Consider the following 25,782-nt stretch of genomic DNA (forward strand, 5'->3'; position numbering starts at 1 on the left):
GGCTAGATATAAGGTGTAATTTTATTTATTTAAAACAGTGAGGGTCTATTGGAACAACTTACCAAAGTGGTGGATTCTTTGTACCTTGCAATCTTTAAATCCAGATTGGATGTCTTCCTAAATGAGATGCTCTACTTCAACCACAAGCCGTGGGGTTTGATGCAGGGACCACTGGGTGAAACTCTCTACCCTGTGCTATATAGGAGATCAGGATAGATCTCAGAATTGGCCCTTCTAGCCTTAAAATTTATTAAAAAAGTGTTTCTTGTGCACTATCTACTTTCTTTCTAGATGCTTATTCTGCCATTCCTCAAAATATTGAGGAACTAGAATGCGTTTTAATATGCATGGTCTCTGAAAATAGCCAGGTTTTAATTTTTCTCAGTGGCTTCCTGCCATGGGTAAAAATGACAACCTTGGTTATCTCATTTTTTAAAATAATTTTACATTTTTTTACCCATATGACAAGACACTTAATTATTGTAAAAATGTCATTGTCGGAGCTCATTAATGTTCTGAGCACTGTCCAGAGTATACAGCTTTTGGCAAATTGTCTATAATGCCAACATGAAAAACTATAAAAATTTGATCCAAAAGAGGTTAACCTATCAATGGAATGATTGTTTCACAGAAATATCAGACACATCTGAACCTTGGGGACTTGGTTTTTTGCCCTTCCTGTCCAGAACGAGAAGTTATGGTCACAATCTTGAAGACACATATGTATACATAACTTCTATTTTTAATGAAACTACTCATGCACTGAAAGTTAAAACGTATGTTGTTTGTAAGAACATTAAATACAGATCCTGCAAGGTCATATATTACAAACTCTGATTTGGCTCAGAATGTTTGTACTACAGTGATCCTGGCTTTCTGATCAATTGTATTATATACACACACATACACATCTCTGTTATTAAGTGCCACTTTAACAGAAGATATGCCAAACACTTCACATAGTATCCTGGGTCAGGTAAAACTAGCTACAAATTTTAATTCTGTCAGCACAGCTTACATGCATCCACGCTCAAAACTGAGTCCTGCTGACAAAACTCTGAAAATTTACTTGTAAAATTAAACCAGTTCCCTGAGTGATGAAATCCTCTAGTAGGATAGTGCTGCTGACAAAATGCCTGTATGGACACAGATGTACCTGTACCAGCAAACACAGTCTTCCAGCAACAAGCGCACAATTCAACTGTCACTGCAGCAGGGACCTCTGGTTAAATTTTTGAGCCCTGCAGCTCAGAAGTCTCACATCTGGAAGTTCACTTCTTACTTAAAATCTCCAGTGTTTTCTGGAAACACCTGTTTCTTCATGAAGTGTATCTATATAAGCACAGTTCCAGCTGAGATGTCCTGGATTTCCTTGGCTGGGAGGTGGGGGTTGAGGGGAGGTCAGCAGTGAAGGCACAGCTGTAGAATTCCTGCAGGGACAAAGATGTATACATTGATATTGCAAAGGAGATGCAGACAGAAGCCTGGATACAGCAAGGATGAGAGACAAAGCCAGGCAAAGGGAAGGAACTGCGGCAGGTTTAACAGAAGACAAAAAAGGAGGGTAACAAAGTCTGGTGCTTCCCCCAAGAACTGCTCTTATGTGCAGTGTGATGCCAAACTGAGCAGGGATCCCCTCACCAACTGGCCCGTGATAGTGGCCAGACTTGCAAGCTCGGGACCTGCGGACTGAGGTGAGGGACATAGATGATGTCAGGCTGCTCGAGAGCCAGGACCTCTTTGAGACTCAGCTGAACTTGGAGAGTGAACGGATTAGCGATTCGGGACTAAGGTATGTTGTGACTTCATGCCCATTAATGCATGCCTTTATTTTACATTCTCCAGGGCCCCTTCCCCTTTCAAAAGGGCAGCTGACTGTGAATGGACAGTGAACAAAGACATTCTGTTTAAAAGTGGCCTATTTATTTGAAGAGCACAAACTGGCAGCACTAGCCAAAATCAACAGAAAGAAAATAGGAAAAAGCCGCCAACAAGTATTCCCAAATGCATATGTTTGCCAATACTTTGCAAACAAGCATTGAAAGTACATACTTTTGCAGGCAATGCCTACCCCGTAACCAAACAAAATTCTGCAAATAGGAAAAAAAGCACTTGCACTAACTTTAAGCTACACACAGACCAATGAGTATTCAAACATGCATTTGCAGAAAATGCATCGTAAACTGATTAGATGCAGGCTTTCAAGTCCAAAACACATTACTTGCATGCTGTGTTTAGATTCAGGAAAGAGGCAGAAACAATGTGCGGTGAGCTTGCACAGGCAGTCACTGGGGCCCTCTGCCAATAGTGCAGAAGAGCATTTATCTTGGCCCACATAGCTTTCCAGTCCTCTGGGATTTCACTGAACTTTTCAAGCAAATACTGTTTGATCTTTGCCTGGACATTTCTAGGCAGACCAGCCTTGTTTCTCCCACCAGAGTAGGGTACCGTCTTACTCCATTCTGAAAGGACCTCTCAGGGGATCGTTGCTACAAAGAGGCCAGTACCATACAGCTCTGGCTGAACACAGACTCTTAAGCAGCTGCAGTCTGTGAACCTTCGATACCATCATAAGTCATATCTGCTAAGATCACTATTGCCTGTAATAAGTTTTTCAGTCTTTATTACACTATCCTTAAAGTTCCCCTACCACTCACTGGGTTTGAAGAAGTGCCCCCTGTGACAGGTTTGGTCACAGAGACTCCCGCAAGACTGTCACTAGATGTGCTGGGATATCACTGAGAACAAAACCCCCTGCCAGAGAAGGCTTCCCCCTTTCGTCTTGCTGAGTTAGACACTCCAGTCAGCTATAGCACAGACCAACTACAGCCCTTCTGCCCAGAAAATAAGATTCACTTAGCCCAGGGGCTTTTCAGTTAACAAGGACTTTCCCAGCACCTAGTATTCAGTCTTTCTGGGAGCCTAAACCCCAAATGAATCTGTTTTACTCTGTATAAAGCTTACACAAGGTAAATTCATAAATTGTCCGCCCTCTATAACACTTGATAGAGAGATAATCACAGCTGTTTGCTCCCCCCGGTTATTAATTACTTTGGGATAATTAATAAGCAAAAGTATAAAAAGTAGGATTTAAGTGGTTCCAAGTAATAACAGACAGAACAAACTAAGTTACCAAGCAAAATAAAACAAAACACGCAAGTCTAAGCCTAATACAGTAGGAAACTGAATACAGGTAAATCTCACCCTCAGAGATGTTCCAGTAAGCGTCTTTCACAGACTAAACTCCTTCCTAGTCTGGGCCAAATCCTTTTTGGACCAACATTGTGTTTTATGGCCTGGTTCCAGCAATCACTCACACCCCCGTAGTTACAGTCCTTTGTTCCAGTTTCTTTCAGGCATCCCTTTGGGGTGGAAAGGCCATTTCTTGAGCCATCTGAAGACAAAAGGGAGAGGCTTCCACTGCCTTTTATATTCTCTCTCTTGTGGGCAGAAACCCCTTTGTTCTTCTGTGCAAAATCACAGCAACAAGATGGAGTTTGTAGCCACCTGGGCAAGTCACATGTCCATGAATGATTCAGCTTTTTGCAGGCTGATGCTATTGTTTACATGTTAGTTTGAACGTTCGCAGGAAAGCTCAGATGTGGATTGGCGTCTCCCAAAGTCCATTGTCAGTTAAGTGTTTCTTGACTGGGCACTTACTCAGAATAGTCCTTTCTCAAGAAGCTTACCAAATGCTTCACTGATGCTCCTAAGAATCAAACACATCGAGATACAAATATGTAGCCAATATTCATAACTTCACATACAAAAATGATACAGACATACAGACAGCATAATCATAACCAGCAAAGTACATCCTTTCCATAGACACCTTACTTGACCTCCTTTGTACAAGATTTGGAGCAACTATAGGATCCTGTCTCTGGTATCCTCCAAGAGGTAGTGAGGTAGAGGCTGGCATACAGGGTTGCCAACTTTCTAATCGCACAAACCCAAACACCCTTGCCCCGCCTCCTGCCCCCCATAACCTGCACTCCCCCCCCCCCGTTGCTTGCTCTCCCTCACCCTCGCTCACTTTAAGCAGGTTGGGGCAGGGGGTTGGGATGTGGAAGGGGGTGAGGGCTCCGGCTGAGAGTGTGGGCTCTGGGGTTGGGCCAGGGATGAGGGGTTTAGGATGCAGGAGAGGGCTCTGGGCTGAGGCCACGGGGTTCAGAGTGTGGGAGGAGGCTCAGGGCTGGGGCAGGCGGTTGGGGTGTGGAAGGGGGAGGGGGCTCCGGCTGGGGCCAGGGAGGAGGGGTTTGGGGTGTAGAAGGGGGCTCTGGGCTGGGGCTAAGGGGTTCAGAGTGCAGGAGGGGGCTCAAGGCAGGGAAGGGGTGTGGGCTCCGGCTGGGCGGCACTTACCTCAGATGGTTCTTGAAAGCGACTGGCATGTCTGGCTCCTAGGTTCAGGGGCAGCCAGGCAGCCGTCCAGGACAATGGGAGCTGTGAAGTCAGCACTCAAGGCGGCGGTGGCACGTGGAGACCTCCTTGCCGCCCCTGCGCCTAGGAGCTGGACATGCCAGTTGCTTCTGGAAGCTGTGCGAAGCCAGGGCAGGTAGGGAGCTCAACTTTTAACAGCCTATTAAAATCTCCTGGATTGCTTTCAGTAGCCACTGGGAGATCGAGGCTTATTGCGGCAGACTCCTGGCCAATCCAGGAGGGCTGGCAACCCTACTGGCGTAGGGGACACTGGGATGCCTATCTCAGGGTCACACGTCTTTTGCCGATACACCTTGATGATGATGATGAGAGACAATGTCCTGCTAGCAATAGCAGCCACATGTGGATTGCTCGGGAGAAATCACTATGGTGGCACTGGGTTGCCAGGCGTCTGGTTTTCAACCGGAACTCCCGGTCAAAAAGGGGTCCTGACAGGTCTGGTCGGCACTGCCGACTGGGTCATTAAAAGTCCAGTTGGAGACGCATCTAGGGCCTGGGGCTACAGCGGGCTCCCTACCTGCCCTGGCTCCATGCGGCTCCCAAAAGTGGCTGCCAGGTCCCTGCGGCCTAGGCTCATGGACAGCCAGGGAAGCTCCACACACTGCCTCTGCCTGGGTGTCAGCTCCACAGCTTACACTGGCCGGGAACCCTACGGGCTGCAGGGACTTGGCGACCACTTCCTCGGAGCCATGGTAAGCACTGCCGGGACCCCACACCCCAACCCCCTGCCCCAAGCTGGAGTCCCCTCCCATACCCAAACTCCCTCCCAGAGCCTGCCCTGCACCCACCCCAAAAACCTGCCCCTGCCCTGAGCCCCCTCCTGCACCCCAAACCCTTCATCCCCAGCCCCACAACCCCAGCTGGAGCCCTTATCCCCCCACACCCCAACCCAGCCCTCTCCTTCACCCTGAACCCCTCATTTCTAGCCCCCCTGGAGCCCACACCTCCAGCCCAGAGCCCATTAGCCCCCCCCCCCAACCCATGCCCCAGTCTGGTGAAAGTGAGTGAGTGAGTGAGGGGCTTCAGAGAAGAGGGGGCAGGGGTCTTTGGGTTTTGTGCTGTTAGAAACTTGGCAACCCTATATAGCAGTGCCATGGCAGAAAACGGTCCAGTGTAAACAAGGCCTTAAGTAGAGCTGGGCAGAGAGAGCTGGGCATGACTGAGCGACAGTCACGACACCAGGGTAGGGACCCCCCAGCACAGCGCTCCTGGAGGGGATAGCCCCCCCCTTCACCCAGGGCTTTCGGGGGGGAACCCCTCTGTGCCAGCATTGACCCGACTCCACCCCCCGTCCAGCGTTGAAAACGCCCCCCCAACCCAAGAGAGAAGACCGGTAATAAATTCTACTTCTTGTTTAAATATCCAAATTTCACCTTTGACCTTTCTATTGCGGTTACTGCAGACCCCAATCTCGCGAGACTTTGAGCCTACGGCAGGCGAGCACACTTTGGCGGGGCCTATTCCTTATTCTCGCGATTGTTCAAGTCTGCTTCCGGGTGTGGTGTCTCGCGACATTCGTGTGTCAAGGACGCGCTCAGCCTTGTTTGTTTTGTCTCAGTCTCGCGAGAGCCCGTGCAGCGAGCTCTGGGCGGCCCCGTGTGTGAGTGCGCGGAGCTCCCAAGCAGCTAGACGCGGCAGGCGCCATTTCAGGGAGCAGTCGCCGCTGCTACCAGAGTTGGCCGGGAGCGGCCTTTAGTATCCGAGCCCCCCATTCCCTTTTCTGAGGGACTCGCTGCCGCTGGGCCTATCCCCGTCCTTAGCGCCGCCGGATCCCGGGCACCTGAGCAAGAAGCGTAATCCACAGCAGCGCAGGTAATCGCGCGGCCCCCGCCCGCTTATGGCCGTCCGGTTCCGCGGCCGCGTTCGGCCCGAGGGCCCTTCCCGCCGCCGCATGTGGGGGGCCGCGGGCAGAGCCTCCTCTCCTGGCCGGGCCCTTTTACCTAGTCTTCTCCGGGAGGCTTCTAGGTTGTCTTCCCAGCGGGGCCCGCCTTCCCGGGGAGAGCCCTGGCCTGAAATCCCGGGGGTGTGGGGCCTCAGCGGTTGTCATCCCTCCCCCTCCATTGGAGGTGGTGCTGGGGAGGCCGCAGCTGTTGGTCTGGCCGGGGCCCTGGCTGTTTGTTCCCGTAGCCGCGTAGTTGGCGAGCTGGGCCTCGGCCCAGACCGTCCCTGGCGCAGCTGCTGCCGCCAAGGCCGGGAGCGCACGGGGCACCGCCTGCGGGTTCTGCGCCTCCCCGCGGGGACAGGCTGCGCGAAGGGCTCTCTGGAAAGTTGTTTCTGCTCGCCTGGGATTATAAATTCCGGCTCTAGGCCGGCAGCGCGGGGCGGCGGGAGAGCGAGTGCCGTGGGCGCCAAACCTGGGCTGAGCCAGTGGACGCTGGACAGTCTAAAATGATTGTATTTTGTTCCCACCTATTGAACTGCAGTAGCAACATGGTGGGAAACGGCAGGTTTGGCCTGGCCTTGGCCAGGAACGCACAGTGTGTTTGTATCCATTAAAAGAAAAGGACGACTTGTGGCACCTTAGAGACTAACCAGTTTATTTGAGCATGAGCTTTCGTGAGCTGTAGCTGTAGCTCACGAAAGCTTATGTTCAAATAAACTGGTTAGTCTCTAAGGTGCCACAGGTCCTCCTTTTCTTTTTGCGAATACAGAGGAACAGGGCTGTTACTCTGAAATTTGTATCCATTGTTAACTAATATTGCCTAACCCTAGGTAGGCAAGGCAAATGGAGTTTTGACACCTTTGTAGCTTGAGGTAAACGCTGCACTCAACCCTAGTGCTTTTCTTGATATAGTAACGTGTGAAAACTACAGATTGTTTTGTTTAGACTAGTATCTCACCATGTTAACTAAACAGGTAAGAAAATACATGTATTTCTTGGGGAATTCAGTTCAGTGAAGATATTACAGCTCAACAGTAAACACCCCAGAGACCTCACAGAGGACTTCTAGCAAAACTAGAAAAGACTAGAGTTAATATTTCTGAAATTCCTAAGGTGAAAACTGAAGGTGGGGAACATCATCTAGGCCTCTTTTGTACATCATGAAGAAACAAAAAAAAGGGTAGGAGCACAATACAAAAAATATTTGCAGGTTACAATTAAAGATTATACTTAAGGTATAGGCAGGGTTTGTACCCATTGCAGCTTTGTGATTGGGTGCCCTGAAAAGGCTTCAGGGTTTTTTCTGTATAGGAATATCGGAGGTTACAAGTGTTTGTTTCACTGTTCCCCTGGTTGGATGACTTACAGAAGGTCATTTTGAGTTTCTGCAATTGAAGAGTATGGGAATGTTGAGTCCTTATTATTCTTATCCCAGCATTAAATTAATAGGTGCCATTCAACATTGTTTATGGAAAATAGGTATTGTGAAATAAATAAAATATTTTTGATGAGATTACAAATTTGGTAAAGATAACTCTATAATTTCTGTAATGTTTGACTTGGTACTTTATAGTTGTATGCAGTGTTGTTGTAGCCATGTTGTTCCCAAGATATGAGAGACACAAGATGGGTTAAGTAATATCTTTTATTGGACCAACTCCTGTTGGTGAGAGAGACAAGCTTTTGAGTTTACTCAGAGCTCTTCCTCAGGTCTATGAAACTGTTCCCCACCAATGATCCATCTAGCCTAGTATCGTGTCTTCTGACTTTCACGAATGCCAGGTTCTTCAGAGGGAATGAACAGAACAGGCAATCATCAAGTGATCCCTCCCCTGTCATCCGCACCCAGCTTCTAGCGAACAGAGGCTAGGGACACGCAGATCGTGGTGTTGCATCCCTGCCTATCCTGGCTTAATAGTCATTGATGGACCTATCCTCTAGGAACTTAACTAGTTCTTTTTTGAACCCTGTTATAGTTTTGGCCTTCACAACATCCCTTGGCAAAGAGTTCCACAGGTTAACCATGTGTTGTGTGAAGTACTTCCTTTTGTTTTAAACCTGTTGTCTATTAACTAGGGGTGACCCCTAGTTCTTGTGTTATGGGAGGGAGTAAATAACATTTCCTTACTCACTTTCTCCACACCAGTCCAGATTTTATAGACCTCTATCATATCCCCCCCATTAATCGTCTCTTTTCCATGCTGAACAGTCCCAGTCTCATCTTTCCTCATATGGAAGCTATTCCATACCCTTAATCTTTTTTTTTGCTCTTCTCTGTACCTTTTCAAATTCCAGTATATCTTTTTTGAGATGGGGCGACCAGATTTGCACTCATATTCCAGATGTGGGGAAACCATAGATTTATATACAGGCATTGTGATATTTTCTGTCTTATCTATCCCTTTCCTTTTCTGTTACTTTTTTTGGCTTCCGCTGCACACTGAGCACACCTTTTCAGAGCATTAGCCACAATGACTCCAAGATCGCTTTCTTGAGTGGTAACTGGTAATTTAGACCCCATCATTTTGTATGTATAGCTGGGATTGTTTTCCAGTGTGCATTACTTTGTGTTTGTCACCACTGAATTTCATCTGTTGTTTTGTTGCCCAGTCATCCAGTTTGGTGAGATCCCTTTGTAACTCTTAGCTGTCAGCTTTAGACTTACCTATCTTGAGTAATTGTCTGCAAATTTTGCCACCTACCATTTTTCCAGATCATTTATCCAGATCATGTTGAACAGCCCTGGTCTCCTGGGGGACGCCACTGTTTACCTCTCTTCATTCTGAAAGATGACCATTTATTCCTACCCTGTGCTTTCTGTCTTTTAACCAGTTCAGCCAATCATGAGAGGACCATCCCTTTCTGAAAATCTAAATACACTATCCACTGGATCACCCTTGTCCACATTTCAATGGGAATAATTGAAAGGAAGTGTTTTTAATGGGGTCCCACAAGAATCTGTTCTTGGCCCAATGCTAGTCAATTTCCATGTCAGTGATCTGGTTGAAAATATGAAATCATTGCTGATAAACTTTGCAGATAATACCAAAGATTGGTGAAGTGGTGATAAGGATAGGTAACATTGAGGGATTTGAATCTCTTGGGAACTTGGATATAAACAAATTTATTTTAATACTGGTAAATGCAAAAGCATATATGTTTAGAAAAAAAACATATAGGCCATATTTACAGGATGGGGGACTGTATTCTGGAAAGTATTTACATGAAAAAGATATAGGGAATCATGGTGGATAACTAACTGAACATGAGCTGTTAATGAAATGCTGTGGATAGGAGCTAATGCTATCCTTGGATGTGAATTGCCAGGAGAATATGGCATAGGAATGGGGAGGTAACTTCTGTATATGATGAGACTGCAATTGGTATACTGTGTCCAGTTCTGATATCCTCACTTCAAAAAGGATATTGGAAAAATTGAGGAGGCTTCAGGGAAGAAAAGAAGTATGAGGACTGGAACACTTGCCTTGCAGTGAGTAACTTAAGGAATTCAATTTATTTTAGCTTGTAGAAGAGCAAGTTTTAAGAGACAACTTGGTCAGTCTAAAAGTACCTACCTGGGGAGAAAGTATGGGGAGCTAAGGGATCAAAGAGAAGCTCTAGTTCATCTGCAGGTTATTGGGCTTGATGCAGGAAATACATGGACAAATTCGCTGGCCTGTGCTACACAGTAGGTGAGACATTATCATAATGGCACTTTCTGGCCTTGAAATCTATGAAACTTGGACATTTGCAAAAATCCAAGTTTTAAGTAGTTTGCATACATGTCCCTTCTCTGTTGTTTAGGTCTTGCTTCTTTTGGTAACTGTGGTGTCAAACCCTACTGGTTCTTCAGTTTGGTGCAGGACCTGAATTTCTAATAAATAAGCATATTTGGGTATAGGGAGAATCTTTCTGACATTCATTTTCATAAAGAAGCAGGTGGCATGTAGTTCTTTTCTTTGAACTTCATCTTCCATTCATAACCATGACTTAGCTGGTGCTTATATCGCATTCTGTACTGTCAGTGTGCAGGTTACGTTCCCACTGCAAACTCCTTCCTGATTCTTCTCCATATGATGTTTCTCATTCAGTATCATTTTAACAAGGTCCTTATTAGTATGTATAGTTGGTCAATTGACTGATCCAAAAAATAATTGGTCAAATATTTGAAAGCGCTAACTTATTGGAACTGTAGTGAGTAAGACTATGGTTTCCAGTAGGCTTAGCCTTAGATACATATGCCTAATTACAAGAAACGGGTTATTTAATTATTATTTTAACTCAGAAAATGTGAAACAATGAAACAAAGTTCTTAAAAAATGAAGTAATAATTGCTACTTTTTTTAGAAATGTTAGCTTCACATTTAAATTTGGACAAGAGTAAACAATTACAAAATAAAATGAAATTAAACAGGAAACAAACATATAGCAACAGGGTGGATTTACTAGACAGGAAGACTCGATTTAATCATGAATTTCTACATAAAAGTGCATTCTTGTTAGTTGTTATAACCTTAATACATATTGTTCACAACTCCAGAGATAGATGTAGGTTTCATTTTTGGAAAGTACACACTATACATTTTTTTAAGTGATTTTGAAAACTTTTCAGATTAGTTTTACAGCTATATCAGAAAATGAATGATTGTTTGGTTATTTCATTTACCAAAGGTAATTGAAGTAGGTATTTATTAAGTCACTGGGAGGTGAACTATCTCCAGTTCAACAGGTTAATCATTAATATTTGGAGGATTTTGTTGCCATGCTGTATTAGGAGAAGAACACCACCAGACAGATATTTAAATTGTTTTATTTAACTAAACCAATAATGTTCTGGATTTTTTTCTTCAACAGCAAACATAATATTTTAACAAAACAAGCATATGAATTTTTGAATTTAGTTAAACATTCAAGTTTTTTAAAATAAGGTTGTTTTTGTTAAAATTGTTTTAACTAAAATAGTTAAATGAAATATTAAAAAAAAAATTAAATCGACTGTGTCAGCCAGGTCAACATGAGAAACTTAAAATATTGGTTTCTGCAGGTAACTCAGTTGTCTTCACCTTCATTTTCCTGTTTGTTGATAATCTGGAAAGGAACAACAAGCTTTCCTGCTTTTTCAGGTCCCAAACGATTTCTCAATTTGGAATGAATTAGTCCAGGGGAAGAAAATATTCTTTCTACAGCGGCAGAAGAAGCTACTGCTGTTAAGTGAGATAATCACTTCAACAGTCTCTGAATCCAAGTGCTTAAGTGACTTCCACCAGTTCACTGGTGTGACTTTCTTTAAAACATATATTTAAAACATCGGAAAACATATATTTCTTGAATGGTTCACCCTTCGCTCCGAAATTTATTATAGTTGGCATTGTGGAGGGATGATTGCTGGATGTCCATGTCATAGACAGCTTGTCTTCTTCAGCAGTTAAGGTTTGACCCTGGTACTGAGTATTGAGAATATTTGCAAGAAAATGAGCTGGAGATAATGCTTGTCCCATTTGTTTTTTTAATGCTTGTAATTGAACTCTGTCATTGCATATTTCTCTTTTTAAGATCTCACTCAGTTCCTTCCTAATTTCAACAGTGTCAGCAATAAAACAGCTATTTCCCTGCATTTTGTTCAAGGCTACGGAAATAGGCTTCAGGGTACTCAGCATGTGTTCAACATTTCTCTTAAGCCCAATGCTGAGAACTTTGGCTGTGACAGTGCCATCTATTTTTTCACGATTTTGTTCACAAACTGTCATCCAATTAGGCCAGTTCTTGATACAGTGCTCAGAACAGTCCACTACTGAGTTCCATCGCACGTCTTGTCGGAGTGTTAGTTCCTCCCACTTTTTTCAGAGCAGCTGCTGCAAAGTGGTGGTTACGGAAGTATTTTGCAATTTCAACAATATTAGCCTTTATTTCTGGAACACTGAAGTCTTTGACTAGGAGGTACATCAGATGATCACTGAAACCGTATGTTATTAGCTTGGGACTCTCTTCTAAATTTCTTCTCGTCTTGGAACATTTGCAGCATTGTCTGTGACCAAGCGGTGTTTTAGACGTTTGAAATTTTTTTCACCGTTTGTTATAGCTTTTACTGCTACTTCTTGTAAGTGTTCTGCTGTGTGTGCATTTCCTGGTGTATCAATTGTTTCTGTAAGGAAGACATTCCCTTCTTCTGTTGTCACACAAGCACATACAACAGTAGCATTGTGGCCCTTGCTCCACCCATGAAGACTCAGGTTAACAATTTTACCATGTAGACCTTTTGCACACAGTTTAGTTTCTCTTTCATACATGTTATCCAGCAATTTGCCTGCGACAGCTGCTCTGTTAGGTGGACTGTATCTTGGTCTTAATGACTGAACCATGTTAATGAAGTGTGGGTTCTCAGTCATATGGAAAGGAGAGTTCGTTGCATAAACTGGGCAATTTTTTTCATCAATTACCTTTTTGTAATCTGCTGGTTCTTATCACAAATTTATCTCTGGTTGTTTCTGGATGATGGAGATTTTTTTTCTTTTTGCTATAGGTGATATACTGTGGCTATGTGACATACATGATGTGACTGAAAGACTATCATTGGCAGATAACTCTGAAACTATACAAAATGATGGTGATCTTGAAGGTGGATAGTCTTCAGAATCCTGTATGTTGAGGATGGATTCTCCTAAACAAAATAAGTCAATGCAGTTATTTATTATTGCCATACTGCTCATTTATTATTACTCATTGCATGCACTGAGAGTCAGTGCTACTTTAAAGGTGAAATTGTAAAAGGAAGATCTGCCTATTTCAACTATTTATTTTTTTTATCACAACTGCATCTAAAATTATAGTACCATAGAGTAACAGCTACACCTCTACCCCGATATAACGCTGTCCTCGGGAGCCAAAAAATCTTACTGTGTTACAGGTGAAACCGTGTTATATCAAACTTGCTTTGATCCACCGGAGTGCGTCGCCCTGCCTCCCCGGAGCGCTGCTTTACTGCGTTATATCCAAATTCGTGTTATATCGGGGTAGAGGTGTATATTTTTTTACTCAAACATGAGAATTCAAGAATAGTCTAGAGGGAAGACAGACAGTCCTTAAGAAAGAAGTATGAAATAAAAAAGTTTACCAACCTGAAGATCCTGCATGTTCAGACACGTTCCTTTCATCATCTTCAACACAGCTTCCTCCTGAAAAGGAACCCTTCTCATGATGTTATTTCATTCGGGCAACCAGGCCTTGTATTTCTTTGTTGCACTGTTTGCATTTTGCGCACATGCCTGTCTTACCCCCAAGTAGAGGAACTTCATTAAAATATTCCCAAACTGGGTCTCTTTTACGGCCTGCTGCCATTATAGATTTTTCCCTTCTAATGAGAGAGTGGTATGGTAGATCTCGAATCAATGATGGCTACACTCAGAAAGACCTCAAGACTTCTGGAATATGCTGCTCACAGTTTCAATTTTGTTTCTACTACCTGTCCCTCCCTTCTCACATTGATCTCCAGACGATTTCTCCTTGTCCAGATCTATTCCGCCCCCAACAATCTTCTATTCATTGAACTTTTTGAAATTTGGCACTTTTAGAGAGAGATAGGGGATTGACTCTGTGTACAAAAATTTGCAGCGGGACAATAGAGTTGAGATATGTTTCTCACCTCTATTTATTTATTTAAAAACATTTTTGCTGTTAACAAGCATGTTATCTCTGGAGACACAAATCCACAGTTTGAGAACTGCAAAACTAATCTCTGATGGTATCTTCTAGACTGAGCACTGAGTCCCATTGGGTAGATAGAAAGATTAACCTAAATCAGTGGTTCCCAAACCTTAACAACCTGTGAACCCCTTTCACTAAAATGTCGTGTCTCATGAACCCCTTCCTAAAAATGAGTATTTCCAGGGGTTTTCTCCTTTACATGAGGATAAATTATAAAAGCTGTGATCTTGGAAATAGAAATTGTTTTTGACATGCTTATTACACACTATTATTAATTTTTATTTATCATTACAGTATTTTTATTACATTATGAAAATGGCAACACTCTTCCGAGATCTCACTTTCGTAGCTTGTATCACTTTGAATAAGCCTGTTATAAGACAAGGCTCCTATGTTTCATCAAGGAGTATCAGATGTGAAACAGCATGAAGGTATTTAAGAAGCCAACTCAAAGAGTTCCTCCTACACAAGCAGTCGGGTCTTGAGCAGTCCAGGCAAACAACGCACGTTACAACAAAGCTTAAACTTGTTCTTCATAATAATTTTAAAAACAATACTAGCTGCCTGTTTAATTTTAAAAACAGCAAAAAAAAATCCACCTCCCTTTCCATTTCTTATAAGGAGTCTTGAAGATTAAATCTCAGTGTGATAGATATGCATGCTTTGATCAAAGCTTAGCTGCTTTCATATGCTTGCTTTGATCTGCTTAGCTCTTAGAAGTCCAGGGGTCCCTAGTCACAGCTCTGTCCTCCTTTAGGGAATTTTTACCCGAGAACGCACTTTAACATTAGATAGGTTTTTTCCTTAAAGCATTTTATCAAAAAAATCCGATTAAAATAAAAAACTGATTAAAAAAAAACATTGATTTTTATCCACCCGGTATGGGAATTATAAAAGAAAAATTTTAAATGCACTTACGTTAGGTAGGCAGCTTAATGGCAGTACATCTTTTCTCTTTGTTTGGAGAGGTAGTTTAATTATTGTGAACCCTTCTCCCGCTTTTTTTCCTTTTGATTAATTTCTGTATTTGTCTAGTCAGTTTAGCTCTTCAGGGCAGGGACAGTATTTTTTAACTTGTGTTTGTAAACTGCCGTATGCAGTGATGGCCTTGCATACAAATAAAGATACTCATTCATACATGCGCACAATGTTTGTTCTAGAAGATTCAAGCCAATCAAGATACTCAGCTTTCAGTTAGTTCACCTTTTTCCCAATATGTGGCATTAGCGTATAGTAAAGTGATTGATTAAAGACATTTATATAGGCTTGCTAACTGATAACAAACATCATGATGCAGTCAAAAAGGTAGGCCTCAGAGCATTCTTGATGGAATATTTAACAGTATTTGAGGGTGGCCAATTGACCAGCTTGCCAAGCCTATAGCATGCATTTTAACTAAAAATCATTTTGTGAATTTGGGGTCATCCCAACATTGGCCTTGTCTCCAAAAGTACAAGTGCCTTGGGAGCTATTAATTGATGTAGTTTATGGGCTCTTTTCCTATCTAATGAATTTTGCTTTTCCTTTCAGGTGTCTTGAAAAAATGGCTGACGATATTGATATTGAAGCAATGCTTGAGGCTCCTTACAAGAAGGTGAGAAAAATGTGCCAGTGAGGTGTTGTACTTACCTTAATTTAGCCTTATTCATGAAACTACTGCTGAACTGTAAACTAACATCCCTGGAGCCCTCATGATTTATCTTATTGGAGATGCATTACATGTAACTTGCAAATAAATATATACTGTTAATGTAATTATATTGTGCAGTAGTTTCACTTCAGCGTGATGAATAAATGCCCATCTATCTCTCTTTGTAGACTTGCCTAACGATATCTCACCTCTACTCCCATGAATTCACCTTTGATTCCAGTGTGAACTGTCAATCATAAGGTAGTAATTGAGTGACGTATCGCTGTACCGTGGTCCCCTAGGTAAAAAAAACAAACAAACAAAAAAACAATTACTCGCCTAAAATTGCCAGCTCCAGTTTGGTATAGCAACAAGGTGAATGCAGTGTTTGGGAAAATAGCAGGGTTCCAAGAATAACCTTTTCACCAGTCCATGGCAAGTAAATCTTTAAATAGTCTACTCAGTGCAAGAGGCGTCTGACCATTATTTTTAACATAGAAGACTGGTGATGGTTAATCTTTTAACAGGGCAGATGGAAATGAATTGCTGAGTGAAAGAACTTTCCAAAATTCTTGGATCCCTGAATAGATACATTCTTAACAAGTAAAAGACAGTATCACAGTCTGCAGTGTCATTCTAAAAATAGCTGTTGTACTCTTCTGTTTTAGTTGTTCAATAAGGAAATACAAATTTTGACACAAAATTCTGTTAAAACGTCTCAATGACTAGAATAGTGATGTACTTAGTCTCCTTAACAGGCAGCAAATGTATACTGTCTTTTTTTTCGTTTTTTCACCAATTGGTGGTGAAAGTGTTAACATTATGCATGCATTAGCACTGGTTTCACAAGAAATGTGTATAAACTTGAAATAATTTAGCAGTTGTACTCATGGTGTAGCTGGAATGATTAAACTATAGAATAAATATAACAGCTACTGTTAGTTTATTTTGGACTGTTTAGCACAACCATGTGGTATCAGTTTCGGATGAGCATTTGTAAGCTTTAAACACTGTATATTTAGTTTTATGTAATAGTTAGCAGTTATGTAAAATCTTGGAGAGAGTCATAATTTGTAATGTTAAGATTCTTGTGTCCTAGTTTAACATGGATATTTTCCATGTAAACAGGTATGGAAATAGGGAATGTTTAGGCTGGACTGGTGGATTTTTGATGACTTTCTTGGGAGTCGACGTTACTAAAGCAGTGTGAATCCCTGTTTGCTTCAGGGCGAGATGTGTGACAGAGGTGGCATCAAGCTCTTACAACCCTCCAACGAAAATGAGCGAAGATCTCAGGAATGGCATCGGTCACAAGAAATCGATAGTGGCTGGCTGCTAGCATGGCCACTTGGGGCTTAGGCAGAGATATAGCCTTGGTACTGATCAAAGGGATCATAGCACATGAAAAATGCTTAAACCTGAAACTTCCTCTTACATTTTATAGAAATAACATTTAACCACTTGAGTGCTGAAATCTACAGGATAATTTACTATCTAAATCATGTAAGGAAGTATCTACAATTTAATATATTTTTAAAAACTGTAATTCTTGTATTTTATAATTGTATGTCTTAAATGTAAACAGCAAAGTGGTTAAACATGCCTACTTAAATTTTTATAGCTTTCCATATTAAACTTTAAACACGTAATTTAGTATTAAAATTTTTGTTTTGTATTTTCTTATTCCTATTCCCATTACCCTTTGACCACTTGAAATGTTACCACTTCGTCCTCACGATGTTCTTCTATCAACCCTGCTTAGGATGAGAACAAATTGAGCAGTGCCAATGGCCATGAAGAGCGCAGCAAGAAGTAAGTGTTTATCTGTATATTGACACTTTTAGGGAACTGTGTCAAGTATTCTTTGTTTTTACTTTTTAATGTATGTAGTGCTGTCCAAGAAAATAAAATGGAAATCCTTCTGTTTGTCTTTTGCTGTTTATGGCATTCCAAACAAATATGAATACTTCTTACACAGTTGATATCTGTGGTATAAATTTTCAATTAATAGTGTGCTTTAAAAAAAAAAATGTATCCAGATTACAGCCCCTACTAAACTAGAACAGTTTTGAGGGCTTAAAGAGAATGACACTGTCCCCATAACATTTTATGCTATCAGTGAGTTTCATATATTTTGGGTTAATTTTTGAAATAATTGTAATTACATTTGTGCACTAATTATGTGAATTTGAAGGACTTGTGGTTCAGAGAAATTCAGTGGCCTCAAGTTCTAACTGGGAAAGCTCATAGAAATGTGGTCACTTGTGTTGGCCAGTATCAGGCTAATACAGTTTTAACTCCTTTCAACACTTTATTCCTTGAATTAGAATTGTGTGTAAAAAGCTGTTGTTTGAATGAATCTTCTCTCTTATCCCAAACTTGTACAAAGTATAACAAATCTAGAGAGAATTATTTGTATTTATCTCCTCCAGGATAGACTTAGCAATGTGTTTTGTTTTATAATGTCCACCTGGTCAGTATCCTGATTGATACTGTGCTTTTTTTTTTTTTTTTTTTTTTTTTTTTTGAACCAGTTACTGTATAGGCAAAGACCATGCTCTCTGCAATGAGAGAAACCCAAGGAAAGCTTTCCTTACAAAACATTCTCAAGCATTTGGAGTTGAACAGAAAACACTTAAAAATTCAAATATGTAAAATAAGATTACTTAAATTACAAACACATTTTGATTAAAATATTTGATATTTGCTGTAGGAGAAAACTGAAGTTTGGCTCTGTTCTGAAGAGAAATTTGGACACATTTAAATATTTCTTTTAAAAAAAGGCTTAATTGGGTTTCAGGTTGGTGTGTCAGACTCTAAGGTCAAATGTGCATCGGTCACAAGTAAAAAGATAGATTTTCTAACTCCAACTCAGTCTGGGATTTGAAAGTTAATTTTTTTTTGTATTGCATATCTTTATTGCTAAAGTATACATTGGGTTAAATTCGGCTACCTGTGTAACAGCAGAAGGTGGCCCTGCATTAGAAATTTAACAATTGTGTGAGCTAGAACAGTCTCCAGCTTGCTGTCCCATAATTGCTGTGGCTGAGTCAAAGTGCCATTTTTATATAGATGCTCTTCTGACTAAACCGCACTTTATGGGGTTCCATATGGCCTGTGTTGACGGTGAATAGTATTTTGGGGCTTTGTAAAGCCAGACCTGAATCCCCAGCTGGTATGGGCATTTCTCAACTAGATGTGTCTGGTTTGAGTCCAAGTCCCTTGGTGCTGAAAACTGAGATAAGGTAGAGAAATAAGAGGGGACTCTTAAGAGCCTGCCCAAGTACAACACACTGCACAATCCGAAGGATACTGATAACTTAGGAGTCTTATTAATTCTGACTTGTGACCAGGCTAGAGCAAGTTTAGGCCAGTAGTCCTTTACAGTGATTGAATATCCAACTTCCAGATGAGCAAGCCTTCACTGTCTCAGTCTGGAGCTTGGGCCAACACTACAGTAATGACTTCCTTGTAAGCTAGGTGCCATTCTGTGAACAAAATGCTTGCTATACTTACTGAAGACTAGCTGCAAATATAACACATTGCTGAGTGGTTCACATGTTTGGTGTCGACAAGTGTAACAGTCCTTTGGAAGTCTAACAGTATTAATATACCATGGAGCTAAGGATTTGGCATGCATGGAGCTTTTCCAACTGATGGAGCAGTAGGTGGAACATGTTTGTCTGATCTACCCACCATCTGCTGCCACTAACTGTTAAAATCACAGGTGTGAGTGAAAGTGTGATCTGAGGCCACAGTTTTTCTTGACCAACGTTGCCTCACTGGACAAAGAGTAAGAAGACTTCTTAAAGCTCATTTTGTACGTAAGATAGCATAACAGCAACTTGTCCATCCCTCTTTCACACTAGAGAAATAAAGGGACACTCAACTCAATCTAATCAGTTTTTAAACAACTTCAGGTACAAAACTTGTCCCTGAGATCCTCTGTCTATTTTGTGAGTATTACTGTCACGTTTTTCTGTCTTAGGACGTTTGTTTCTTGTTGCAGCGTGAGAGACTCCTGGACAATAGAATAAAATCACTGATGGGGGTAGACTAATTTTCTCAGAACTGAAATCATGCCTTCTCTGTCTGGAAAGTGCCACATGAATATAGGCACTACTGCAAAAAACAAACCCAACTATTAAAGCCTGGCAAATCTGTGGATATCCTCTGGATATCCGCCTCCATGGGCCATGTTTGCCAATCACGGATCTGGTGCAGATACAAATTTTGTATCTGTGGATGGTTCTACCAGAACAGTGTTTATACTGCCATATTGTTAAATGCACAAAGTATATGGAAACGTTTTTTTAGTCTGTTCTTAGTTGTAACAATTTTGGGTATTAGCTTAAGTGATGAGTTTAAAAAAAAAATTGGAAAATAGTGTTAAGTTTTTCTGCTCCCGATGAGATTCTGAATGACCAAGCCTGTGGTCTTTTGTTTTTTTGGATTAATGAAACCAATTCCTCACTTTTCTAACAGAGGTATTGCTTTAATTATTGCCTCAGCAGTAGCTGGATGGTGATGGGATGTGCAGCTTCTTTGTATTATGGTAGTGCCAAGAGGCCCTTACCTAGAGCGGGGCCTCATTGCATTATGCCTTGACCAAATTCATAGTAAGACATCGCTGCCTAATAAGAACTTAGTCATTCTAAATAGATAAGATTGTCAAAAGATGGGATGGGAAACATCAGTACAGAGAAGTAAAGTGACTAATGCTAAATGGAAGGGTTTTTCTGAAGTGCAGAAACATATACTTCCCCAGTGTTCTTGCTCTGTGCCATGTTCTACACACTTGTGAAGGACGGTGGGGAGTTTCCCTACTGAGAGCATTGGAAATAAGCTCTGAACTCTTTAACAGCTGCTGTTGAGAGTGAAACATTGCAGTAGCTGCTAGGAATGATGGCCATATTTTGTTAGTTGAAGATGCTGCTTGATCATATGTACTCAAAAAAAATGCCTAATGTGAGGCAGTGTATTTGAGAGGGAGGGAAAGAGAGGGTAGAAGTGATGGATCCATGGCCACTCAGTGTTCGGTACTATTCCTTGAGTAGTAGCATTTTCATTTGAGGGGATGGAGAGGAAGCTTCCTAATTGCATTATTTTTAGCTTGAAAATTAAACAGGAAAATGTATTATTGTTTCATAGGGATTCTGTCTAAGTCAGAGTAATATGTTGAGAAGCCAGAAAATGTAGGTAAATAAGATGGTGGAGAGGATGAAACAGTTGAGACACACTTCGTCATTTCATACATTTGGATGTGTTGCTAATGGTCAGCAGTTCTGTTGCAGTGGTTGATGACTGCTTCTGACCAGCAGCAGACGAGCTGTCCGTACTTTGCAGCATCTCTCATTTCTTATTCATGCTTCATGTCTGCACTTTTGATCCTGCTGCTATATGCTATTTGAGAAAATTCCTCTTCTGTGGGTTTTGCTCCTCCGAGGTTTTCTTTTTGGTCCCCAAAGCACTTCTGAGTAACGGTTCTACAACAATTTTTCACCCAGTATGATTAATTTAAAATAGACCATTATGGTTGATGCCCCTTCTATTGAGCCTGTAGCATTTCTGTTAAAACAGAAAGAAACAGCAAGTTTCACCTAATTACATGAAAGAATGGAATGAGCAGGCAAGTTTCTTGATTAAATCCAAGATAGTGTCCTTTTAGTACAAACAACTATTGACTTAAAAAAAAATCATACTTCCCTCTATCTGATTTTATTTATAACACCAAAGATTACTGTAAATTAAAGATTAAAGCTGCTCTTGTCTTTCATTTTACTTGGTGCATTTGGCAGTATTTTGCATATAGCTAGTTTCACTGTTTCCTGGTTGTGGGGGAGGGGGTGCATGGGGTGTGTGTGGGGTTTTTATTGTTTGTTTTTTGTTTTTTAAAAAGAGGGGTTAGTTGCTCTGTTGCTCCATAGTTAAGATAGAAGTTAATTCACTGACCTGGTTGGTGAAGTGTTTTGAGATCTACTGATGAAAAGCAGTAATTGAGAGCTGGGTATTACTCTATTCCACCTCCACCTTTGGCTCTTTCTGTGCAAAATCATTTTATAGATAATTAGATTTGTCTGGTTGGCATTATTGAGAGATTCCTTCTGTTTTGGGGTGGATTTGTTGCTGGGGAAGCAAAGGGAGGAAAAGGAAAGCAGACGGAGGGGAGGGGGAGCTTTAGTTAAGAGCGGTGTTCATGGTATAAACATTTGTAAAAACAATCTGGCCTTCTTCTGAGTCCTGTGCTGTGGTGGGTACTGAGGGTGCGGGCCAGGGGAGAGGACAGTGGTGAGAGAGAAGTCCAGGAAGCATTAGAGATAATATAGATATAATCATCACAGAAACTTGGTGGAATGAGGATAATCAATGGGACATAGTAATACTAGGGTACAAAATATTTCAGAACAGGTTGTGCTGGTTGGGGAAATGGCACTATATGCTAAAGCGTAGAATCAAATGAAGTAAAAATCTTAAATGAACGAAACTATACCACAGAATGTCTATGGATAGTAATTCCATGCTCTAATAATAAGAATATAGCAGTAGGGATATATTACCGACCACCTGACCAGGATGGTGATAGTTGCAGCAGTCATGACTGTGGATCAGTCGTTGAATCTTTGTGCGAATGTGGTCAATTTTCTGGCTGTAAATAGATCCAAGTGACTGTTGTCAGGATGATGGCTACATAGCCATTCATTAGCAGTGGAAGTAAGACACCCAAGTTCAGGTAAGTATCCGAGGGTGGATGCCAGTGATAGAGGGGGATGTTATAAGAGTGGAGTTGTTCAAAGTGCTTCCCTCTGACTACCATCCTCACCTCAGTGTTGCCTGGGTTCAGCTTTCGCCAGTTGGTCTTCGTCCAGTTGCTGATTTCGGCAAAGCGTGGAAAAAGATGGGAGACTACTTTTTGTCTGATGTAAAGGAGATGTAGAGCTGGCCATTGTTGTTGTCACTTCAGCTGTGTTCTCTTACCAGTTCTCGGTGGTTTCATGAAGATATTAGAGAGCATGGATTGTAGGAGGGTGTAATGACTGAGATATAACTTAAGAGTAGTTTTAAAAGGATACAATAAAATCTAAACATTTCTAAAAAATGTTTGCGTTGGATCTTCCTGTGAAATCTCTCGTCTTGATTTTATAATTGTCCTGTCTCCCAATGGCTTTTCTCTCCCTCTTTTGTGGACCTTTCACTCAGCAAGAAAGAAAGAGTGAAACAGACTAGTGTTTTGAAATGCTCACGCAGAAAGTAGGGCTGTCAGCGATTAAAAAAATTAATCGCGATTAATCGCACTGTTGTTAATAGAATACCATTTATTTAAATATTTTTGGATGTTTTCTAAATTTTCAAATATATGGATTTCAGTTACAACACAGAATACAAAGTGTACTATGCTCACTTTATATTTATTTTTGATTACAAGTATTTTTACTGTAAAAAAACAAAAAAGAAATAGTATTTTTAGTTGTCCTAATACAAGTATTGAAGTGCAGTCTCTTCATCATGAAAGTTGAACTTACAAATGTACAAAAAACTTCATTAAAAAATAAAATCTAAAATTTTAGAGCCTATAAGTCCTCTCAGTCCTATTTCTTGTTCAGTCTCTCTCTCAGACAACCAAGTTTGTTTACATTGCAGGAGATAATGCTGCCAGCTTCTTATTTACAATGTTACCTGAAAGTGAGAACAGGTGTTCTCATGCCACTGTTGTAGCCGGCGTCACAAGATATTTACTTGCCAGATAAACTAAAGATTTATATGTCCCTTCATGCTTCAGCCACCCTTCCAGGGGACATGCGTCCGTGCTGATGATGGGTTCTGTTTGAAAACAATCCAAAGCAGTGTGGACTGATCCATGTTTATTTTCTTTATCTGAGTCAGATGCCACCAGCAGAGGGTTAATTTTCTTTTTTGGTGGTTCGGGTTTTGTAGTTTTCACCTCAGTGTTACTCTTTTAAGACTTCTGAAAGCAAGATCCATGCCTTGTACCCCATAGATTTTTGGAAGGCACTTCATATTCTTAAACCTTGGGTCAAGTGCTGTAGCTATCTTTAGAAATCTCACATTGGTACCTTCTCTGGGTTTTTGTGAAATCTGCAGTGAAAGTGTTCTTAAAATGACCATGTGCTGGCTCATCATCCAAGACTGCTATAATGTGAAATATGACACAATGCAAACAAAACAGAGCAGGGGACGTACAATTCTCCCACAAGGAGTTCAGTCACAAATTTAAGTAACGCATCTTTTTTTTTTTAACAAACGTCATCTGCATGGAAGCATGTCTTCTGGAATGGTGACCGAAGCATGAAGGAGCATATGAATGGTTAGCATATCTGGCACTTAAATACCTTGCAATGCCGGGTACAAAAGTGCCATTCAAATGTCTGTTCTCACTTTCTGTTGACATTGTAAAAAAGAAGAGGGCAGTATTATCTCCTTAAATGTAAACAAACTTGTTTGTCTTAGTGTTGGCTGAACAAGAAGTAGGACTGAGTGGACTTTGTTTTGTTTTTGAGTGCAGTTATGTAACCAAAAAAAAAAATCTACATTTGTAAGTTGCACTTTCATGACAGAAATTGCACTACCATACTTGTATGAGGTGAATTGAAAAATGCAATTTCTTTTGTTTGATTTTTACAGTGAAAATATTTGTAATAAATATACACTTTGATTTCAATTACAACACAGAATACAATATATATGAAAAGGTAAAAAACCATCCAAAATATTTAATAAATTTCCATTGGTATTCTATTTTTTAACAGTGCAATTAAAACTGTGATTAATTGCAATTAAGTTTTTTGAGTTAATCGCTTGAATTAACTGCGATTAATTGACAGCCCTAACAGAAAGCTCTTCAAAAATATTCTTTGTTAAAGAAGTCTGTTTTACTTTTACTTTGGTTTGTTTTTTTCTAAAACTTGAAAAAAAGTGTGATTTTTTTTTAAGTTGACTGTCCTTTAAAATGCCACATCTTTTATTTACAGTGTTGTTGCTGTGTCGCTCTCAGGTTATTAGAGAGACTGGGTAGGTGAGGTAATATCTTTTATTGGACCAACTTCTGTTGGTGAGAGAAGTTTACACAAGCTCTCTTTCATGCCAGGGAAACGTACTCAGAGTGTCACAGCTAAACACAAGGTGGGACAGATTGATTTAGCATCAATAGTTAACACATTTCAAGGGACCATTCAATGTGAAGCAGCTCATTAATCCCCCTTCAGTCATTGGGGGAGGGGGGGGTTGTTAGTGGGTTATAGGTGGTTGTAATAAGCCATAAATCCAGTGTGTGTATTCAGTCTGTGATTTTTGACTAGCGAAGTTATGAATTTAACCTCCCAGACTCGTCTTTTGAAAGTGTCATGCAGGTTTCCTCTGAAGATGGGGACTGATAGGTCAGATATAGAGTGATCGCTTTGTGAAGTGTTCTGTTTGTTGTGGAGACAGTAGGACAGTCTTCAGCTCCTGGTGCCTAAGTTTTGGGTTTTTCTGGGGGGAAGGGGCAGCCAAACACATGGAAAGGATCGAATTGTGTGACAGACTTATTGTTCCTCTCCTTTCGGTCCAGCTATATTTGTTTGGGTCTCTGTGTACAGTGGTGATCTTTTAGAAAAGTAACTACTATTTTAGTTTATAAGCAGTGAACAGTTTCAGGTTTGTGAAATTTAAACAGCTCTTCTGGAATTCTGTAGTTAATAGGAAGTGAACACAGTTGCATATTGTTGCTGTGACAGTAATGCTGCAAAATTTCAAGATGTCTGTCAGGATAAAAAAAAATAGGTAATTTGTCCTTTTTGCCTTATTTTTACTATGAAAAGGCAGCCCCACTTGACTCTCCATCTTAGCAGATGTTGAAAGCTTGGATGCTCATTGGAAATATTATTTTTTAATATTTACAAAGCCAAAAGATGAGAGAGCTTGAAACTAGGGAGCATTCATGCTCAAATTTTAAGCGTTCTGAAATTATCTCTTCTGCTAATGGCTGATCAAGCATATAAAAACTGATAATGTCGCTGTTCCTATGTTAGTGTCTGTGGCATTACGGGTTGCGAAAATAAAATTAGTACATTGTTCGTCAGGGAGAAGACGGACTAATTAGATGAGGAAAGCTGATGCATAATGATAGACGCCA

At 41.0% G+C, this 25,782-nt stretch overlaps 1 protein-coding gene and 1 long non-coding RNA gene across 10 annotated transcripts in view; one reads left to right on the forward strand and one right to left on the reverse strand.

The window, feature by feature from the left end:
• Nucleotides 1-661: 661 nt before the first annotated feature.
• LOC140897394 (uncharacterized) lies at nucleotides 662-6,615 on the reverse strand. The gene is made up of 3 exons (XR_012154718.1): nucleotides 5,814-6,615; nucleotides 3,205-3,709; nucleotides 662-1,430 (listed from the first exon to the last, which is right to left on the reverse strand). It is a non-coding gene; the product is annotated as an uncharacterized LOC140897394 (long non-coding RNA).
• The window catches only part of RBM39 (RNA binding motif protein 39), a 49,184-nt gene continuing 29,417 nt past the window's right edge, over nucleotides 6,016-25,782 (forward strand). For 5 of the 9 annotated variants that reach the window (XM_073309979.1, XM_073309986.1, XM_073309988.1 and 2 more), the window contains exons 1-3: nucleotides 6,016-6,252; nucleotides 15,554-15,617; nucleotides 17,416-17,465. In XM_073309979.1, the coding sequence (XP_073166080.1) occupies nucleotides 15,567-15,617; nucleotides 17,416-17,465 (101 nt within the window). In that variant the 5' untranslated portion in view covers nucleotides 6,016-6,252; nucleotides 15,554-15,566. Of the gene's footprint in view, nucleotides 6,253-12,842; nucleotides 12,960-14,317; nucleotides 14,455-15,553; nucleotides 15,618-17,415; nucleotides 17,466-25,782 lie in introns of all 9 variants that reach the window. The other 4 variants (XM_073309980.2, XM_073309981.2, XM_073309982.2 and 1 more) reach the window with 4 other exon arrangements.

Source organism: Lepidochelys kempii, chromosome 13 (assembly GCF_965140285.1).
Source record: "Lepidochelys kempii isolate rLepKem1 chromosome 13, rLepKem1.hap1, whole genome shotgun sequence".
NCBI classification, from domain to species: Eukaryota; Metazoa; Chordata; order Testudines; family Cheloniidae; genus Lepidochelys; species Lepidochelys kempii.